The sequence below is a fragment of the Triplophysa rosa genome, linkage group LG12 (assembly GCF_024868665.1).
Source record: "Triplophysa rosa linkage group LG12, Trosa_1v2, whole genome shotgun sequence".
Taxonomy (NCBI): Eukaryota; Metazoa; Chordata; class Actinopteri; order Cypriniformes; family Nemacheilidae; genus Triplophysa; species Triplophysa rosa.
The window spans coordinates 24,559,721-24,581,188 of NC_079901.1; the positions used below are offsets into that span (position 1 = coordinate 24,559,721).

Sequence of the window (21,468 nt, forward strand, 5' to 3'; positions counted from 1 at the left end):
ACACTGGCATCTCGCGAGACCCGAGCAAAAAGTCTCATGATTTCTATCCAGAGCGTGATGCATGATGGGATACACTTAGCCCTGAATGCCGCTCTGAAGCGCTATTCAAGATAGTGTGGGTTCAGTGTGCGTTAAGGGCAGAGCATGTTGTCATTTTAAAGATATGGGACAAACTTGCGCTCTTACTTCCTATCAAGCACAAATGCTCTCAGGTGGCCAAGACCGCAAGTGTGGGTATTTGGACGAAGCCTTAGTTCATGGCTGTCGTTGTGTTCACATGTGTGTGTGTGTGTGTTTGTGTGTACCTCTGGTGACTCTCTCTGCTCATGGCTTTCGTTGTGTTCAGATATTTGTCTGCGTGTGAGAAAGGCCCGCTGAGACTCGGTGTTGCTGTCCTGTCTCTGCTCATCCTCTGTCTGACAGTCTCTGTAAAACAACACAAAGCCTTCAGTGAACAAACAGGCAGGAATAACACAAACAGCTCTGTGGTAGACTGACTTCACTGGAGTTTATGAGCTGTTAATTGTTTCCTGAAAATCTACAAACACGCAATCTCACAAAAACACGTCTGTTTCTATTCTCTGCCTATGAGAAGTACACAAAACCCATTGTTTACATGACCATATAAAGACAAAACTCGTCCATGTTTAAAGAGTCAAATATATGAAAGAAGTTGTACTGTAGCACATGTAGTGTGTATAATGCTAGTGTGTGTTTACTGTATTGTGGGTCGGTGCCACTGGGTGCGTCTGCTCTCATGGTTGACGTAGTATGTTCGTCCCAGGTTGTCCTGCCTCTCCTCCCAGCCAGGGGGCAGCGCAGGCAGCTGATGAGGATGATGTGGACTACACAACTCATGAGGCTCCAGAAGCTCCCAACCAGGCTGGAAACACACAACATGAAAACACTGAGCCATGTTTCACGACACTGTTGTCCAAACACACAACCCTGGGTGTCACACCCACATGAAAGAATACTTCAGATTTTACTACGGTAGTATACTGCATATACTTCAGTATATTATTACTACACTTTGTCGATGTATATACTGCAGTATTCTACTGTGACTATAGACGGTTTCATCTTAACGACTTAAACAAACGTTACTGCGCATGCGCACCTTTGACCCCAACTGAACTTCCGGTACACGTTCACAAACAATAGAGCGTCTGTAGATTATTTCTGATAACAATCAAAGGACACCGAGAAGAGCCGTTACTTGGCTAAACTTGTCTCTCCAATATTTAGAATTTAGACTGCGATACCAAGCTCAACCGCTAGATGTCAATGTACCATACGGTTTCTTTAACTGCGACCGAACTACAGGACCCATTCACACGGTCTATAGTAAACTGATGAATGGTAGTAAATACTGTAGCATACTTCCAATATTTACCACGGAAAGGTTTTATTATGTGGGACATTTTCTTACGAAGTATTAAGACAGCTGGGCTTTTTTAACTGGGTTAGTAAGCAACCAACTAGTGACAACCCAGAACACCCATCGTAACTATTTTATGAGACCCTGAAGCACTAGGATATCACTCCATCTACTGACACCAACACTTGTGCTTCTGCATTTCTTGAATAGTGTGAACACACACACAATACCACTATCAACACAACCCTCGTACAATGACACGGAGGTGGAAAAGTACACAGTGCACTCCTGCACAAACAAACGTCATCAGTTTGCTGAACAACAAGATGTGCGATAGTGATTAAGTAAGACACACGGCCATATTCCACAGCATTCCAAATTTGCCTTTAATCATCATTTCTAGATGTATCGTGGTCGTTCCTGTTCAGTGTTTGTTGAATTTCAACAAAATCAAACCTCAGGAGTGACATAAAGTCATAGTGACATAAAGACTGACAGACTTTGACACAAGACAGATGAAAACGGAGATAAAAATCCAGGTTATCACATAAAAAAACATTTTAAACTTTTCCTAAATACATGTAGAAATTTGACTGTTGTGTTGCTTAAACGTGTATTTTTGAGGTCTGAAACAATACACAGCATCTTTTCTGTTGTTTTCACCTGTTTCTCAATTTTCATTTTCTGCAAATAAATGCAAATGAAAACAAGATTTTAATTAAAAAATTTAGGAGAAATTTGGTCAGAATGAAACAAAAATGTCATTTGATCATTTTACCTAAACACATACCTAGAAATAGTCGACTTTAAAATCAGAAAAACAAATTTTGAAATAGTCTCTCAATTATTTCCACGGCTGTAAATGTACATGATCGATTAGTATAGTAGCTAACCGAACAACTGTCCCACATAATTACATTAATCCATTTTTATACGTGTTTTTTTTATTTGTGGGTTGCACAAAGTCACTTAGCTGTTGTGGTGAATGACTCAAAAACAGTTTTTACAGTCCAACAGTCAAATCTAAGGCTAGCAATGGTTTTAATATCTTACCATACGCTTTTTGCATTTACAGCTTTAATAAAAAATGATCTACTAAATCTACTAAAAGAGAACAAAGGTGCAGTTTTCAAATATTTCCAAATATTTTGGTGGGTCTTGAGATTATACCTGTCCTCCCAGTTTGGGAACCCCAAACTGAAAAATAATTTCACTGACATTAGACACAACCTAAAGGCCGTTGTCATGTACAATTCTTTCAGGTCATATAAGAATCAAAAAGTGAACGTGTTGGTAACATGAAGTATCTTACATCCAGACTCTCGTTCTGTTCAGCCGGATCGTCCTCTGTGTCGCTGTTTTGGGGCAGGTAAGTCATCTTCAGTCTGAGATGACCTTTCACCCGGGACTTGTGACTGTGATAAACACAGACACATCAACAGAACATCAACACCAAAGACACAAAACTCAACTCAACTGTATCAACAGTGTTGACATCTACATGTTTCAAATGACAACAGCACACGGCTACACAACATCAAAGGGCGTATCGGCAACAACAGAATGACACCAGTTGGAGATAAAACATGCAGGTATTCAGGAGGTAAAAAGCACAGCTAAAATGTCCGCTAACCTTCTCGGGTGCAGGAGAAAGTCCTTGAATGTGTAGGGTCTTTCCGCATTTGGATTTTCAGTCTGCAGACATAAAAATGACAAAAACACTGAAATCAGTCTTCACACTGCTTCATTGTGTCATTCAACTCAACGTTCTTCCAATGTTCAACTTTATTTTAATAATAAGCAATGCTGAAAATAGCTTCAGACTTAATGTTTATGAACACTTAGCCAACACAGTGTTTAATGTTCAATTTTAATGTCTGAGTGAGTCCTAATGAGCTTTTCCAAAAGCTCATTATGACTCACTTTTTTACGATGGCGTGTTAAAATGGGAGCGACTCTTGAAGACGTGAGGCAGACCTCCTAAAATTAACAGCCGACACCTACATTTACATTGAATTAATAACACAACACAAGTCGGGAGATTCAATAAAAATAAAACATGTGTTTAATACACGCTATAAATTAAGATGGCCAAACACTCACTGGGATCTGATGGAGCGGAACATCCACCTGTCCGAGAAAGTCATCTCTCGTCTAAAGAGAAACATTAAGATGAGAACGGAATGAAATTCAGCAAACCCTGAAATAATAAAAATCACAATAAAGGATAATTCTGTCATCATTCGCATGTCATGTCAAACCTGTATGAATTTCTTTCTTCTGCAGAACACAAAAGAAGATATTTTGAAGAACGTTGATAACCAAACAACACTGAACCCCGTTGACTTCCAGTGTATGAACACAAAACCACAGACACATTTCTCAAAATATCTTCTGTTGTGTTCCACTGAAGTCAAATGTTTAAACCACATGTGATTTTTCAATTTGGGTGAACTGTCCGTTTAACAACCACTTGAACTCTCGAGCAACCACAGCAACATACAAAACACACAGAATCTTCGTGTTGCATGAAGATATTTTGTAAATTTCCTACCGTAAATATGTCAAAACTTTACTTTTGTGAGTGGATGCAGCAAAATCGTGAACAAAAATGGGCTGGAAACATGCCTACAAACTTCGCTCACTGCTGCCGCTCTTTAGGAATGAGCCACTCAAGTTTGGTCTCTATGTGAGAATTTCAGGTTCTTCTACTCTCTACAACATCATTACAGCGGTGAGCCCATAGACAGCATTGAAACAAACCTGTTTCTTCTTAGCAACGGCCTTTTTTCTACTGGCCCGGTCAGGCAAGTGATTCAAATTTTCACTGGCCCTGCCAAAGTTTTCACTGTCCCCACCACAAAAAAAGTTATTAGAACTAAATAATATTGTCTAGTTATTTGTTTGTTGTTTTACCTATGTAATACCTTTACCTATGTACCATAAAAAACTATTAGCCTAACTCACTGTAATTTCAAATAAAGTGATAAAATAAGACAAGTGATCAAAGTATTCTGTAACAAATATACAAAAACAAATAATCAGTGTTTTGAATGAAATATTGAATACATCTTACTTTATCTTGCTATGCCCCGGTTTCACAGACAAGGTTTAAGACTAGTCCCAGACTAAAATTAATTTTGAGCTATCTTAACTGAAAATAACTTGCCGGGACATATCTTAACATATGTCAGTGCCATTGTTTTGTCTCAAGATGCACATCAGTAAGGGGGATTCTTATAAAGCATTTTAATAAAAGCGACTTAAATAGCCTAAATTAACTAAGGCATAGTCCTGGCTTAGGCTAAGCCTTGTCTATGAAACCGGGCCTGTAAATTATAATTCAATCAGTCAAGAGCTGAGTGATTTTGTCTTCGTCCTTTGTTGTTTGATGAACATTAAAAAGATCTTTATTATGCTGCTGCCCCTTTAAGAGATTGCATGCGTTTTGCTTCCAAACGGTTTACGTTTATTTAAGACATAATGGATTACTTTTATAAGGATGCTTGCTAATATGGGCATTTCGGCAACATTTTATGTGCATTTGTCCGTTTAAGAGTAAGAAGACATGAAAGAGAACTCAATTCAGTATTTTGCACGTTGTCTGTGTTGCGGCTTTCTGGCCGTTTGCATATTTATTTATTTTAAACACCCCGTAAGAACAGAATCGAGTTCTCTTTTGCATCTTTTAAGAATATTTAAATGAGCATAAAAACGTGCAAATTATAAACTTTCGTTACGATACAATGACATGTTTGTCATCGGCAGTCCTTTTTGGTTGAGCCCTTGCATGGACAACTTTAAAAGCGATTTTCTCAATATTTAGATTTTTTTGCACCCTCAGATCTCCAAATATTGTCATACCCTAACAAACCATACATCAATGGAAAGCTTATTCATTGAGCTTTCATGTGATGTACAAATTTCAATTTCATAATTGACCCTTGTGCCTGGCTTTGTGGTCCAGGGTCACATATATATGAGGCTTTATGAAGGTAGAGAGACATATAAAGTGAATGTAAAAATAGGCCAGAACAGAAAGAGAGATTGTTTTCAGAGCAAAATCATTCCCACTGAAGTGTTTTCCAGCCCGCGCTGGCTTTCATTCCCTGTTAAACAAAATTACACCCATCTTTACACACACGCTATCATTAAACCAACTAAAGCAACGTGACACGTCAAACACACGTCACATAAACCAGGCATTAAAGATTCATCGTTCTGATGTTTGGTTATTTAGCACTGAAATAGGTCCATCAACATCACGAGACTGCTTTGCTTTCAAACGATCATTTTATTCTCGTACAGCGTTCAGAGCTCAACAACGACATTAACACAGATGTTTTCCCTCATTCGTCACCGTTCGCCTGTTTGTTCTGAATTCAGGTCAAACCACAGAGTAATTCTGTCACTCCGCCACATGAAAAACACTGGACCTCACCACGCTAAAGCACCAGAGTCAGCGTCACGAGAAGTCTGCTGATGTTAGCACAACTATTCAGACAAACTAAATCTAAAAAGTAAAACCCAACACAATAGAATAGAATACTACAATATAGTCCTGAAAGACTTTCAAAGAGGACAGCACAGTAAAAGTTGCTGCTGTGGTCAGATCCGTTTGACCTCGTCTGTCCCGCTAATGAGAGGAAAACAGAAAACGTCTGAAGAGAAGACGTAATGACGCAAGATGAAAGAGGAACATTTTCTTCTACGAGAGAAGCGTGACCGCTGGTTCACGTCCTGCAGATAACACACAACTTCACTCAAACTACAAAGGTCACACGGTTCATCCTGTAAATGTAGCAGCACATCATAAACCTTCATTCACACTCGTGTCATCAAACGACACCTGAAGAAATGAGTTTACATTCACATACTAAACAAAGCCTTGTGCAGCCTCAATGACGATCAAAAAGAAAGGAGACACTTTGATTCTTTTTATTTTATTTTGACTGAAGATGAACGATGTTTTTATGAAGAAGCTCTGATGAATTGCCGTTCTTCATTCTTTTCATCAATCTGATGAGTTGTCAGGCACCATTAGAGGAGAGAGGTTACAGGTAGAGCTCTGATGACTGACAAGAGCTTAACAAACACACAAACCACTGTGGAAATACACAACACACGCACACAAACACACACACGCAAATAAACCCTAGTGAACAGACACACAATCATCGACTACCAAACACACGCACACAATCATTTAACAAACCTTTAGCACACCAACACACACATGCACGATATTATACAAATACACACGCGCGCACGCACGCACGCACACACAGTGACAATAAAGTTTACAGCTACTGTGAACTGCATGTGTCACTTGTTTCCAGCACGTTGTTAAAGTGACCAAGAATGTGCAAATGAATGAGTCGAGGGGTAAGAGAGTGAGACACCTGATGCTCTGAAAACACGCGGCGGCTGCGGGACGTCCCGCTGGGTACTGAACACATTATCCTTAACAGAAGAGGACTGGCACGGCTCAGTCGCCGCCTCCACCTATCAGTCGTCTCTCAGCTGACCTTTGGCCCAACAGCTGAGAGTGGCCGTGTGCAGTCCCGGCGTATCATGTTGAATCCAGAGAGCTGAGCAGCGCGCTGTACGGCCAGACTCGCTGGAGTCGAGCAGAATATTTGAAAGCCTGTGTATTTATAGAGCCGGGGCTGGAGGAGAGTCATCGTTATCACTGAGATACTTACACCTCCCACATCAATAAAGAAAACGTCTTATAAAATACAACACGTGCGCTCAGACGCTCGGGTTTAATTTTGACATTTTATCTGTGTGCAAGTCTACTTGCGCAATACTGCTGAATGTTTGATTCACGTTAGACTGTGTGAATTTACAGCCATCACCCATTAAAAGTTAAATTAGCTCTGCAAAATTATGTCTGCAAGTATCTCACAATCTGTCAACCCGAAGAGAATTTTTGTTCAAGTCTCATCTGTGAGAAAAAGAGTCAGAAATGTGACAAATGTGTGTGTCATGAGAGTTTGAGAAGAGATGTCGACAATGTGTCAAACTGAGCTCAGATTTGTCTCGTCTGAAATCAAAAGTCAATATTATTAAGATCTCAATATGAACTCAAACATTTCTCATCACATTTACTCAAATCCTGATTATTTCACCTCTACAATCTACATTCATTTACACCTCCAGACTCTTCATGTGTTGTTTAACAATTACACTCACATGTGATTCTCTTTTTATTTCTCCTAAACAATTCTTGGGCGAAACATTTTTTGGAGAAACATTTGAGACAAAGTTGACGCATAAATGAAACGCACTTGAGAACTCCATCAGATCTTCTGAGCTATGAAAGAGCAACATCTGATCAATCGATTCTTTTATATTTTTAAAATGTTTCAATAGAAAGGAGTCGAATGCAACTCATTACAAAATACACAAACCACAGCAACAACATTCAGATGTCAAAACAACTTTTTCATGACATGCAATTTAAAGAGAAAAAACAACTCCAGCAAAAAAAAGTTAAAGACTCACCCTACACTTATGAACTTTAATAATTTTAAAGAAGGCAAATGACACTTTTATGCAATAAAAATCTTTCACATGCGATCAGATAGAAAGGCTTACTGTTGCTCTTCTCTCCACACAGGTTGGATCATCCTTCGTTTGGTCGGTTGCGTTGTTGTTTGGTTTTTTTGCATTGGTGCCGTGAGACACATGGATGTGTACGTGCGGCGGGCCACTCCTGGAGTGTACGTGTGGCGCATTCGAAACGTGACAAGATATCTCGGTGTTAGCACAGGGAACATCCAAAGAAATGCTCCTGTGAAGAACATGCCGGTAGTCTTTTTTTGAAGGTTTTTCTGAATTACTGCCGGTCGGACAGGTATCGTGTCTTCTTTCCGACCTTCCGCTGGGCAGCATACAGGCTGAGGTGCTGCGGAAAAGCTTCACCTTCTGAGCTTCAGGCGCGTCGTCTGTTTGAGGGCAGTCGGGAGGTTTGGAAGAGTCAATGTTAAGTTTCGTCTTTGCTGAACTTCCTTTCCCTGAAGGAAGTCGCAGTAAAGCGCTGGAGTGTCTTTCCGTTCGCTCCGGTTCCGGCAGCACGCTGAAATGCACGATTGGTTTGGCGTCTCTGTGCTCGGCAGACGTGCAGCTGCTTTTGGACATCCGCAGACCGTTGACCGCAGTGGCGACGTATCCCTTTGACGCGTCATCGTGCGCCGTATCGGCACTGGACAGCTGCATCTGATGCGATGTCTGAAAGGACCCTCGTGCAGATGGAGGAAGCGGAGGGATCATGGGAGATGCTACGGGACTGACGGGGGATGCGGGCGGCGTGGTGCAGGGGCTCCGTGGGAAAATCACCAGAGAAGAGCAGCGACGCAGGGGTGCCCTCGCCTTCCGCCGCGAGACGACCCTGTCCTGAGCCGTCTTGCGCTCCGGGACGTCCGATTCGAAGATGCTGCTGCTGCTGCAGTAACCTGCATCGCTCGCCGTGCTGCTGCTACAAGAGCCTCCATCATACGTGTTCCCGTTGCCGCCGTCGCAGGTTGCGATCTCTCCCTCGTCTGCGTCGCCGCTCTGTTTGCAGGGCTGCAAGGAGACCTGCAGCGTGCTTTTTCTGCTTCCGTTTACCTTGGGAATAAATACAGTGGAGTGGCGCTGTAAATTACCATACTCTGGTGACAAGGGTGGCAAAGCCAGGGACAGCTGTCCTGGTGTCACCTTCACGTGAACGGAGCTACATGCCAGTCCTTCAGTGGAGCTCCGGCTGCCAGCAGTCAGCGTGCAGTCCTCAACACGAGTGCAACTCTCTGACAGAGGGTCCGTGTTGCTTCGCCTCGAAGCGAAATGCAATCGCAGTTGTCGTGCCATGAGGTCTAGGGTCCTAGTCCACGGGGTTTCGGAGGAAAGCACGACATGGCAAGCCTTCTCGTGGAATAAAATAAGAAATAAAAGAACCCAGCACAGTGACTGCTCCCGGTCCCGATCATTAGCAGCTCAGCATAGCCAAAATAGCAGCGGTGACAACCGACATTCCTCCCGAAGCTCTTCAGAAGCTACCGGACATGTGAGGTCAAACGCAACATAAAAACAGCGGGTAACAGAGAGGACTATACCGTCACCAGCTGAGCCTCACAGAGTCAACTGTTTCAAGCAGAAAGAAACCCTCTCCTCTGGCATATCAGCTGCTCCTTCTGCGGTTTCGCAAGAACCCCCCTCCAACCCCCTGAAGCCCTGCCGCTGGTCAATGCAGAAAAAAACAACAATCTGCATGCATGCCAGGACGGAGCGAGGTGGAACAGCCTGCAACCTCCTCCAGCAGAAGACGGTCTAGAGTTTCTGCTAATATTTTTACCCCACCGGGATAGAGTTACAGGAAATAAAGTGAAATGGGTTCTGGCATCATTTTGTACCGAACCAGTGGGACCGGGTTTCCGAACGGCATCCGTACTTTGAATTCAGCAGTATGTGTGGAGAAGCGGGCGTTACGAGCTGTTGAAAGCACCAAGCTCGTAAACAGAACGTTCGGCCTATTTCTGCAGCTCCGAGCGAGCGCCGCTTAAAGGCACGATAGCTTCATCTACTTACTCGGTCCGTCTTTAAAACTAACAGAGTAATGAGCCTGTTTGTGCCGAATAAGAGCCTTCGAGCTAGTCATGGACATGTGCCACATCACGTGTCATCTGACACCCCGTGTCACAGCCATTTAAGACCCGCTTCTGTCACAGAAATGCCATCTCATCAATCACAGCCAATTGCAGCGGGGAGAACTGCAGTTAACACAAGACGTAAAACCTCCTTAGCTTCACATGAAGACAAATAAACTCTAAATCCAGAAATATTGCAAATGGAAGATTATGTTGTAGAGGTTTTAAATCTGTGTCTGCTGTAACGTGACAAAACGTGAGATTCAAGTTGGCTCAAATATGGATCTAGGAGCGCTTTTCCACCATCGCGCCGAACCGTTCTAAGCACAGTCTGAAACGGTTACAGTTGTGTTTCCACGTGAGCCTGGTTCGACACGGCACAATTACAAACTGTTCTCGGCTCGGAACGTGCTAATGAATGCGCGGAGAGACGTTGCAACGATTCAGCAACGAGAACGATTTGGCGCGATGGTGGAAAAGCGCTCTAGGTCAAATTAAACCAATGGTTGGATTTGTTCATATTTGACCCAACCATGGTTAAAAACATTTGTAAATTCACTGTAAAAAAAAATGCATTTCTTACTTGGTATGTTTGTGTTGTTTTCCAATACAAATATCTAAAAAGTTTTAAACCTAAATATTCAGAAACAATATAAGTTTTGTTTTCTGAAAAATAAATTAAGTTTTATCTCTTTATTAAATATTTAAATAAGTTTACATACTTCCTTTAAACAAATGTACTTGCTTTTCAAAAATCAAGAGTTTATATCTTAGAGGTCACTTTGTTTGTCAAGTAAACATATCTTTCTTTAAGAATTTTAAGATATTTGTGCTGGAAAACAAGACAAAAATACTAAGTGAAAATTTCATTTTTTGAAATCAAGTTATGACCTAATTATTATAATTTGAAAAATAAATTGTTGCTCAAGTCGAGACACTAAAATATTTAACTGAACTAAAACTTACATATTAAAAATAATAATAAAATGACAAAATCACACAACGGCTACAAATTTAACCCAAATTAAAATGAAAACGAAAAAGATTAAAATAAAAGCTAAATCAAACAACTATTAAAACAATAAAACTAAAGAAAGAATTATTCAGACTGCAGTACTAAATCCACCTGAAGGCCTCAATGATGTGTCATCATTTACTGTAATCTATCATACTCCTCAAGAGATGGAAATAGCATGCATGCTTGATTCATGACCCTCATACAATCCAACAAACACATTCTAGCAACGACATGTCAGTTTTTTCTATATCTAGTAACTGGAAGGTGAATGTGGTTTATAATCTTATCAAGATGTACTGTTCTCACGTGAACACTGGGTCTTTTATGCATGAGTTTGTTTAACCTTCCGCACGGCTCAGGTGGGACGGCAGCAGCGTGACGGAGAACCCCCCCCCCCACATACACACATGCCGGTCACGCTTCGTTCACTTTTGTGTGCGTTAAAGCAGTTACTTTTCACACATAACAGCCCCCCGGGGTAGATTTTATTTCTCACACCTGAGCTTTATGGTGGCTACTTGCTAAAAGGCATCCTTGTTCATTCATTACACACTCAACGCTGCTGATTTTACACACCTGGACACGACACTGACACTAACTGCTCAACTACATTTCCACTGTAAACGCAGCCACTGTTGGGCCAAATAAGTCATCACGCCAAACAATTTTGCTTTATTAGACAGATGTTTGCCAATCCATACAGCTACAACAAAATGGACAATTGAAAATTTATGAACAACAAAATCCAAAACCATGAGAATTTGAAACTAGGACTGTGTGATACTGAAACGCAACAACTAAATAATGCAATACACAATATGCGATATAAAAATGCGTTAAGTTTGTAAAATCAATTTGAGATACGTACCAATCGGTTTTCATCAAACACCTCAAATAAAAGGCGATGTTTCCTGGGATGCACCTGTAAAGGAGAACAAACAAAAAATATCTATCAACGTCCACTTAATGTACAGAACGTTACATTTATATCTCTTGACGTCTGTAAATGGCCAGTGACTCATAAGCACATGCCTGTAAAGTCCAGACAGAGTATCAGTCGGTCGTCCCCGTGCTGGTATTTGGGCCAGCGCTGGACATCACAAATAGGACGAAACCTTTTCTAAGCTGCAATCCGGATCATTATAGCTCTGATTCATGCATTACAGAAGTGCGAGGAGCCACTGTGACGGTCACTCTTTGTGTTTCACTGGGGTGTGAAAGTGTTGGACACCACCAAATATCATGAAGGGACAGTTGACCCACAAATAAACATTCGGTCATCAGTTATTCATTATTCATTGATTGTAAACCTGTCTTTCTTCAGTGGAACACAAAAGAAGATATTTTGAGAAATGTATCGGTGGTTTTGAGTTCGTACAGTGGAACTCAATGGGGTTCAGTGTTGTTTGGTTGTCAACGTTCTTCAAACTATCTTCTTTTGTGTTCTGAAGAAGAAAGAAAGTCAAACAGGTTTGGAATGACGTGAGGGCGAGTAAATGATTCAATTGATTGTATTTATTTATTGTAAAACATTCATGTACTTCCTTTAAATGAATGATAAATAATGTTAGAGCTTTTCTTAAAAAAAGCAGTTTTTCCAACTCACGTCAACGTGATTTTTAGTGGATGAACTAATGTTTGACAATAAGAGAGAATCCATATGCATTTTCATTCTCATGAGCAAATTATTTCAAAATTAAAAACATGCTCGTGCTGTTTTCCTTCAAAATATTGACACTTTCTTATCTAATCCAATCCCATGACGTGCTGCGTTCTGTTTCCAGAGGACCTTATATTGATGTTGCACCGCATCTGTCCGTCCGTTCTGAGAATGTAAGAGAGATGCTAAGCACATCAGTAAATGCGTCACAGTTGGTCACATGACAGCGAGAAAAGCAGAAGGAATGTAAGAGGTGCCCCAAGCTCCAGCGGACCCCGTAACCCAACTCCTGACCCGCCACCCCTAAACTCTGACCTCACAGCAGGGGAACGCATCTCTTATCACACACACCCCAAACAGAACAGCTTTTACGTTTAATTCCCATGCCTGATTACATTTCCTTTGAACTTGAAAGATGGATTCTATTTTAGGAAGAGTGCAAGTGAAAAATTACAATTCTGTCATCATTTATAAGTTACAGAGGAACGTCGAGCTGGACGTTCACATAACATGACACGCTAAAAAAAAATCCTGTGTCAGTTTAATTGACGGTCATGTGATATCTTACATGACCGGATTGACCTCTTTATTAAATACTTAATTCAAGTTTATCTTCTTCTTTTAAACAAATGTACTTGCTTTTTTATATTTTCTTTCAAAAATCAAGAGTAGGTCACGTTGTTTATCAAGTAAATGTATCTTTCTTTAAGAAATATTTGTACTGGAAAACAAGACAAAAATACTAAGTGAAAAATTCATTGTTTGAAATCAAGTGTAGACCTTATTATTATTATTTGAAAAATAAATCTGAAATAAAATGTAGCTCAAGTAACATGACATAACATGACATCTGTGACATTGATTCTAAGCCATCATACAGTACAGGTTAAAAATAATCCTGTGTCAATTTAATTGATGGTCATGTGATATCTCACAGGACCGGCTCGTCCTTGTTTCTACATCTCTCAGATTAGCGTAAACATTGTTCTGAGCCAAGACCAACACACACATCACGTATATTACAGAACATAAGTTATGGTTTTTTTATAAAGACTTAATAGACACTTAATAATTTTCTCAAGAAAATAAAAAATAAAACATTTTATAACTTACACAACAACACATTTAGTATATCTGGTATAACTGAATTACTGGCGTATCATTAATCATATCTGGAATGTGACAAATACGCAATATGTGAGTTAACATTTAACCAGCTGATGTTTACTGTACTGCACGTGTATGTAGAGGTCACATGTGCACGAATACATGACATCACACAGAACACAAGTCTTCATCTCACATGTGAGTCACTTTTCACCCCAAACTCAAAATCGAAAAATTCAAGAAGAAAAGAAGACTTGAGGTGCGTCCCAAATTGTGCACTTATGCACTATTCTGCGCCATTTTGTAGTATAAATAGTGTGAGAAGTAGTGCGTTGACATTGGAAATTCTCAAAAAAGAAGTGCACTTTAAGTACCCGGATGATGCACGTTTTTAACCGAAAATATGAAGTGTGGAACTCTGGACACTTCACGCACTCAACGGTCGCAGTTTCGCTTAGGTAGCGGAAGGGAGGCGGGGCTATCGGACGCTGCTCGAGCGAAGTTCTCCTGCAGAGTGATAACGCTTCAATCTGATGATGACAAGTCATGCTGGGCAAAACACATGAAAACTACATTAAATGTACAATGGACAAATAGATTTTCGCCAGACATCATTTGCGCTCGTCTGGGAAACCGATACTTCTGGTTAGTATAAAACCGTTTAGTATTCCATGTGGGACGATACTACCCTTCTTAAATACATACACTACATAGTTGAGTGCATCGTGTATAACATGTCATTTGGGACACAACTAAGGTCTATTTCATTGTGTCAATATTTTCATCACAATTAAAGCTCTGTCACCGTCTCTGTAAAAAAATAAAACCGCAGGTTACTGTAAAAGCATCTTTACGAGAGTTGTCAAACGATGTTAAACTGACGTTAAATGATAGGATGTAACAATATCAAAATCTCACTGTACGATAATACCTCAGTGTAAAGTCCGCTGTACGTACGGTATTTACAATGACAAATGATGAGTTGGAAACGTTCCATAAGCATCCTCTTTTCTTTATCCTCTAATCATAACTGTTGCTTAAAGGTATGAGTTATAGGACCAAACACTTTTGCTAGTTTAACGACGGGAAAAATGGTCGGCGCCCTATTCTCTTAATGAGTCATTAACGAGAGGTTAAAGCGCGTCGGGCTAAAACTAGCAAAAAACTGGCGCCGCATTGAGCGGAGTTTACGATAGCGCCCTATGTATGAGATGGGTCAAATGACAGTCTATGATATAGCCCAACCCCCACCTCGCCCCGCCCCCCGACGTCATCGTCCATCGCGATGTTTCACTGTAGGCATCGTCCGACGCCAATTTGGTAGACATCACCCAACCCTACATTGTGCTTTACCTCAGATCTACTCGAATGTGTGCGATTCATTCAAATAAACGTGAAGCTTTTAAAGACTTCGATTTGATTTGGGGTCAATCATGACCTGAGATAATACAGCACAAACAGCAAACAGAATGAGAGCGGCAGATGATTTTCACTGATCTCTGACCAGCAGTGCACTTACTCTAAAGAAGAACTCCTCACTCCACTTCGGATCCAACGACTAAAGACAGCAGAAGAGAGACGGTGTTAAACTCTTGATGAAGAGTTGACTTCTGTACACGACAGTAAATGAGGGTTTACCTTCTTAATGGTTTTGGTTTGCAGGCTGGTGATTTCTCCATTCACTGGATCATACAGAGAGATCCTCGTGTACGGGTCACTGGAGATGAAAAGAAAACAAACGGTTACGCAAACGGAAACAATAATGATCTCAGGTTTGAGAAATGCCAGTGAGTATTTCTGAAATGAGGTCAGGTTCACATATTTATCCGCATTGTCATCTACAAGAATTTAAGAATACTGAGATCTGGGCACGACAAACACGATGCTGAACTAAACTCGCTGAATTAAACACAGTCAATAAAGAAAAATATTCATGAAGCATAAGCTTTCAGCAAAAATAAACCCACATTTTGAAAATATGTAACAAAAACACATGAACTGCAGACTGGGCTGGGAGGAATTGGTTTGGGGTCGCGTCCTTCACCATCTTAACCTACACACAACATCAGCTGGAAGCAGTTCACAATCCGTTAACGTTTCATTCGAGCGGCTAAATGTTTCTCTGAATATCACGGCGGCAACACAAAGACAGCGTTACACAGAAGGAAAGATGCTACAGTATGTACAGATACTGATGGGTTTTTCGGTGAAAATAAGAACGACTAAACTCAAGGACAGACAGGACTCAAATAAACACTGCCATCTACTGTCCTGCTCTCACCAACAGCCTCGCAAACATGCGTCTCAAAAAACAAATATTTCATTACGTTAATAAACAAGTCTTGTGTCTTTGTTCATTTTTTGTCGTTATTGCTGTTGTTTTTACTGCATTTATGGAAAAACTACAGAAAGTCTTCATTATTGACAACTTTATTACATACAAGAGTAGCCTAAAACAACAAATAAAAAGCAGTTTAGGTTAACATTAAGCAGAATGCCACATGGCCTGTCCGACATCAGGGTAAGTAAGTTCAGAGTTACTTTGATAAAAGTCTAAGAGGAAAAACACAGTTTGCATTTGGAATAATAATGCGAAATAAAGCGCATTAGTTAAGTAAATAGGGTGAACTTTGATTCCAGGTTGAACTACTAGAGTTGCTCATTCTTCCTTGATGTCGAAGAAACGTCAGCGAAAATCGAAGAATAATAAACTGAGCTCAGATTTCCTCTCACTTGGAAACGACTTATTTCTACAAAGAGCGTTGTTTAGGAAAAGATAAACGCCTGCATGAGTGGCAGATTGCCCAAACAAGAACCTCCGTCACGCAGGATGCATGAGGCAGAAACAAACTACCTGATGTGTTCATAACAAACTGCTAGTGTGTACACGAGAATGATGCTGGCAGAGGCCGAGCAGGTGGACACATCACACATCCTCAATGTACCACAACGACAAAGGTGTTTGCTTCACCTGAATCAATGCTGATCTATTAAAAAAACGAGTAAATCATCCTGTGTCCAACGGCCTTAATGAATAAATGACACAGGTTTTTAAGAGAAGATGACAAAATGTGAAGTGCTGAGAGGTGAAATGTCTGTCTATCACGACACTTCAGGTGTAAAAGTGTCTCTGCTCAACAAACACGCAACACAACCTGTGATACTGACCTGGCACCCAGAATGTCCTTCTTGGCCAGCCCGATTCCAGCGATGACTTTTACCCTTAAGATTCTGGATTCATTCTGTTGCAAATATTTATATGATTAATAGCCAACACATAAATATAACTTAAACAGACATTATCATTTGTCAGCTTTCGTAGAAAAGAAAGTCTGCCAACGCTAATAGACAACACTAAACATACGACAAATTTCATTTATTAAAACAAACATTTCAGTATTGATTATACACATGCTACTTCTAATAATACAATACACGCACAACATAATAAGTCTGACCTCATTTGGCATGACGTCATGTGGCCATAATAGCTCACGAGACGTAAGACATTGCGCAATATTTCAATTAAAAGTCACAAGACAACAGTGACAGTTCCCATCAAAGTAAAACACATGGTCGTATGTCAAATCTGTGGAATCATTACAAAACCATAAACTGAGAGAGAACATAAACAATAAGTGTTGTTTATTAGTAAATATGTGATTGGAATCATCAGCCAACTTTCTCTTCAAGATCCAGCGGATGTCCATTAGATGCCATAAATAAAGAAGAACTATAGATTGTCGCTCAGGTGACATTTAAGCTACTAATATCGAATATCCAATTCAACCAAACAAACATGAAACGGGAGTCTATGTGTCTGACATAACATATCACATGACGTGACACGAACCTCATCCGCTTGAAGTCCTCGAACCTCGGGAAGCAGTGCGGCCATGTTCACGTTTCGCGAAAGGATGCCAAACTGCGTAGATATGAACGCGAGAAACGTATAGCCCGTCGCGCGCTGTCACGAAACGTATTCCAGGGGTGTGACACGAACTTGGTCGCTTTAGGTTATCAAACGCATCGTGGAAACGGAGAGGGGCTACATTGCCTGCTTGCGCTTCCGCTTCGACACGCCCCCAACATCACCTACACGCCCATCATGGAATAGGTCACGCCCCCACTGAATTACTGATCGTTACACTCGTTTGCTGACGTAAATCTTTTATTTATTATTGAATTATTATTTTTATCCCCATTGAGGTATGTTTCTCTACTGTTTATTGTGCGTGTTGAAATCTTCGCAATATTGTATGTATAATTTGATTGTGCACATATTGATACTACTACTACTATATAAATGTATTAGTTTTATTGTTTCTAAACAGTGCAGGATATTACTGCCTAAAAGGTATACTGCACGATGCAAGCATTATAACTGAAGAGAAACTTTTTTGATCTTTTCTAATCAGTCATTTTATTTCTTTTATTTGCTATGACAGTCGACAAGTTGCAGAAAACACTACATTTGCTCTAATAATGTAAATGTATTATTTATCACAGGCTGCTTATACTTTGGACCGAGTTTATTCTCATCGAATCACAGCAAGGCATAGCCCAGGCGTATCCAATGAAATTAAGTATTATTCAGTCCCGCCCATTTACGCGTATCCCAGGAAGTGCTCGTTGACACTCTTGTGAATGATTCTTCAAAGAACGATCGTCAGGTATGTGTTCTTTTATTGGTACTTATATATTTGTTTTATTACTATCACATACGTTTAACTGTTTTACAGACAATAAAACATGGCGCTTCCTCTCGACCGATGTTATTTGCATGCATAAAAATAACAGCAAACTCGTGTTTATTAAAAAAGGAGTACATTGATGTTACACAATTGCATGAAATGCAGATATATTGCAATACAAATCTTCACAATAACTCACTGCGGCTGTTCTGCAGGCTATAACCTAAACGTCGTTATTTTTAAGCCCGAACTGACTTTGGAATTTTGCTGAAATTACGTTTATTCTCTCTATTAAATTTACATGTATACAGTATAAGCAGTAACGTTAGAAATCCTTGTGGAAAAGTACAAAATAATTATATTATTGCTGTTTTTATAAATATTATTTTACTTTTTTGCAGAATTTCTCTCTGTGTAGATTTAACACAATGGAAGTGGACCGAAAAGGCATCGTCCTTATAACCGGTGGAGGAGGTTATTTTGGATTCCGGTATGATTTTATGACTCGCAGTGTTTCATAATTATTGTATTTATTTAAAATCATATAACCCTCATTTGCAGCATGACGAACGCTAGATGGCGCCATAATATCATGTGCTTCTATACTGGTTTTGCTTCAGTACTCAGATTTTAGAGTGGACATCAAATCATCACGTAAACAAAAGTTTCTTCAGAATCAAAAATCTAAACGTTATATAATTGCTTGAATTGCATGAGCTCTAATTTAAAAACTTTACAAACTAACACACTGAACAAACACCGGACCAAAGACTGTTTTTTCAAGTATCTATAGAAGTAACAGATGTATTCATTTTCAGAAATATAATGAATAATTCTTATTTGTAATTATTTTTCTTTCAGTCTTGCCTGTGCACTCTTCAAAAACTCCTCAAAAGTCGTGCTTTTTGATGTGAGGCCCCCGAGTCAGGAGTTGCCAGAGGGTATCGAATTCACAAAGGCAGACATCCGTGACTACACACAGGTGGAAAATGCAGTCCGGGGCGTTCACTGTGTGTTCCACATCGCCTCCTATGGGATGTCAGGGCGAGAGCAACTCAAACACAAACTAATCGAAGAAGTGAACGTACAGGGGACGGAGAACGTCCTCCGGGCGTGCGTGGCACACGGCGTCCCTCGACTGGTCTACACGAGCACATATAACGTAGTGTTCGGAGGTCAGGTGATTAGGAACGGTGATGAAAGTTTGCCTTATTTACCCTTACACCTCCACCCTGATCACTATTCCAGAACTAAGTCTGTGGCTGAGATGCAGGTGTTGAAAGCCAACGGTTCACCGCTGAAGAATGGCTCTGGGGTACTACAGACATGTGCCTTGCGTCCAGCTGGTATTTACGGCCCCGGGGAGCAAAGACACCTGCCTAGAATAGTCAGTTACATTGAAAAGGGCATCTTTAGGTTTGTGTACGGGGACCCTGAGAGTCTTGTTGAGTTTGTCCATGTGGATAATCTGGTGTCCGCACACCTGTTAGCTGCAGAAGCGCTCACTGAAAAGCGTCAACACCGCGCCGCCGGTCAGCCCTATTTCATATCTGACGGACGACCCGTCAACAACTTCGAGTTCTTCAGGCCTCTGGTGGAGGGGCTGGGATACACCTTCCCAACACTTCGACTCCCGATATCTCTCATATACCTCTTTGCATTCCTGACCGAGATGGTTCACCATGTCATCGGTCAGATCTATAACTTCCAGCCCCTCCTGACCTGTACGGAGGTCTACAAGACGGGCGTCACCCATTACTTCAGTATGTGCAAGGCACAAGAAGAGCTGGGATACGAGCCCAAAAAGCATGACCTGGAAGAGGTTGTGCAGTGGTTTCGAATCAGAGGTCACGGGAAAACCCACGGACAGTCATCAATAAAGAAACTCATTTTAGATGTTTTGATCGTTGTGGTGTTTGCAGCGTTGATTCTTTCTTTTCTGCCTGTTGTGGGACAGTAATACATGCTGTAACATCAGTTTTAGCACCGCGCCTTATGTGTGAGGTTTATACTGACCTGACTGAATTAAGAGACAAAAAAATTCCTCTAATAATTTCTGTTTTGTTGTGTAGTGTGCTAAATAAAGTTGGGTTTACAATGAAAGGTTGTGAACAAATCGGCAAGATTATACAGTTCAGTGGAGGCCAAACTGTACATGGATTTGAGAATCTTTTAGTATGTTTGTCTTTTGGTTTAATGACAGAATGTAAGCTGACAGACAGATAAAAAGCAGAAAAAGTGCAGAATCTTTATTCGTGGTATATGCCATAACTTTTTCAGTTTCACTTATTTTCAAAATCCTAAAATTTTCTGTTTATACTTTTAAATGTGCTCCATTTAAGATTGTGGTTTTGCTTACTTGTTAATGAATAAAAAGCATTTTGTGCAAAAAGCTTTGTCCCTTTAACACCATATAAGTTGTTTTACCCCACTAATACAAACACTGGACTGCTGTACACACAAGATAACACTGATGATAACTTGTTATTGTAAGAAGAAAGACAATACTGCAGGATTATGGTGCATTACATGATGTTTCTACCCCGGTAATAAACTATTGAATCATAGGCGGTTCTGAGTTGTTCATTAACTTGGGTGTTTCACGTGCGGTTTGTTATGTGTTTTATTAATGGATATATTTTCTAAGGGGTTGATCTGTGTGGTTAAATGTGTAATCTGGATGAAAGTGGACACACATAGACCCTCCAAAGGAGTTTTTTCAGCTTTCTTCTCCCCCTCGCTGAGCTCTCGATCATTGTTTCTCTCCGGCATTAACCACATTCCACAGCGCCGCAGCGCAGCCCGTCTCCATCCGCGCATTCCTTCTGCACAAACGAGTCCCGCTCCCGTCGCTTCACGCGAGCGTTTCCCGTCCGTCGCCGCACCCCAAACCCCCCGAGGCTCGTCGCGATCCCCACGAGGGGATTTTTACGGGACTCGAATTGGCAGAAAACAAGCTTTCGAGAACAATCGCGGGA

At 40.6% G+C, this 21,468-nt stretch overlaps 3 protein-coding genes across 5 annotated transcripts in view; 1 reads left to right on the plus strand and 2 right to left on the minus strand.

Moving 5' to 3' along the window:
• The window catches only part of nedd4a (NEDD4 E3 ubiquitin protein ligase a), a 27,936-nt gene extending 10,057 nt beyond the window's left edge, over positions 1 to 17,879 (minus strand). The window contains exons 1-10 of the mRNA XM_057348767.1: positions 17,650 to 17,879; positions 16,965 to 17,038; positions 15,435 to 15,513; positions 15,316 to 15,354; positions 11,898 to 11,951; positions 3,485 to 3,535; positions 3,015 to 3,076; positions 2,694 to 2,796; positions 720 to 883; positions 306 to 426 (exon numbers count right to left, since the gene is read on the minus strand). Of these exons, the coding sequence (XP_057204750.1) occupies positions 306 to 426; positions 720 to 883; positions 2,694 to 2,796; positions 3,015 to 3,076; positions 3,485 to 3,535; positions 11,898 to 11,951; positions 15,316 to 15,354; positions 15,435 to 15,513; positions 16,965 to 17,038; positions 17,650 to 17,694 (792 nt within the window). The 5' untranslated portion in view covers positions 17,695 to 17,879. The remainder of the gene's footprint in view (positions 1 to 305; positions 427 to 719; positions 884 to 2,693; positions 2,797 to 3,014; positions 3,077 to 3,484; positions 3,536 to 11,897; positions 11,952 to 15,315; positions 15,355 to 15,434; positions 15,514 to 16,964; positions 17,039 to 17,649) is intronic.
• On the minus strand, positions 3,544 to 10,335 carry LOC130563316 (E3 ubiquitin-protein ligase NEDD4-like). Its single transcript, XM_057348778.1, has one exon. It carries the CDS (start codon positions 9,233 to 9,235, stop codon positions 7,967 to 7,969), a length of 1,269 nt encoding a protein of 422 aa, XP_057204761.1. The 5' UTR covers positions 9,236 to 10,335; the 3' UTR covers positions 3,544 to 7,966.
• On the plus strand, positions 17,833 to 21,055 carry sdr42e1 (short chain dehydrogenase/reductase family 42E, member 1). 3 transcript variants are annotated; one of them, XM_057348783.1, is made up of 4 exons: positions 17,833 to 17,913; positions 18,306 to 18,469; positions 18,892 to 18,980; positions 19,352 to 21,055. In XM_057348783.1, the coding sequence occupies exons 3-4, from the start codon at positions 18,919 to 18,921 to the stop codon at positions 20,448 to 20,450; spliced, it is 1,161 nt and encodes a 386-aa protein (XP_057204766.1). In that variant the 5' UTR covers positions 17,833 to 17,913; positions 18,306 to 18,469; positions 18,892 to 18,918; the 3' UTR covers positions 20,451 to 21,055. The 3 variants fall into 3 exon arrangements, with proteins under 3 accessions (XP_057204766.1, XP_057204765.1, XP_057204764.1); XM_057348782.1 differs by having other exon boundaries at positions 17,852 to 17,958; XM_057348781.1 differs by having other exon boundaries at positions 17,897 to 18,005.
• The last annotated feature ends 413 nt before the right edge of the window (positions 21,056 to 21,468 follow it).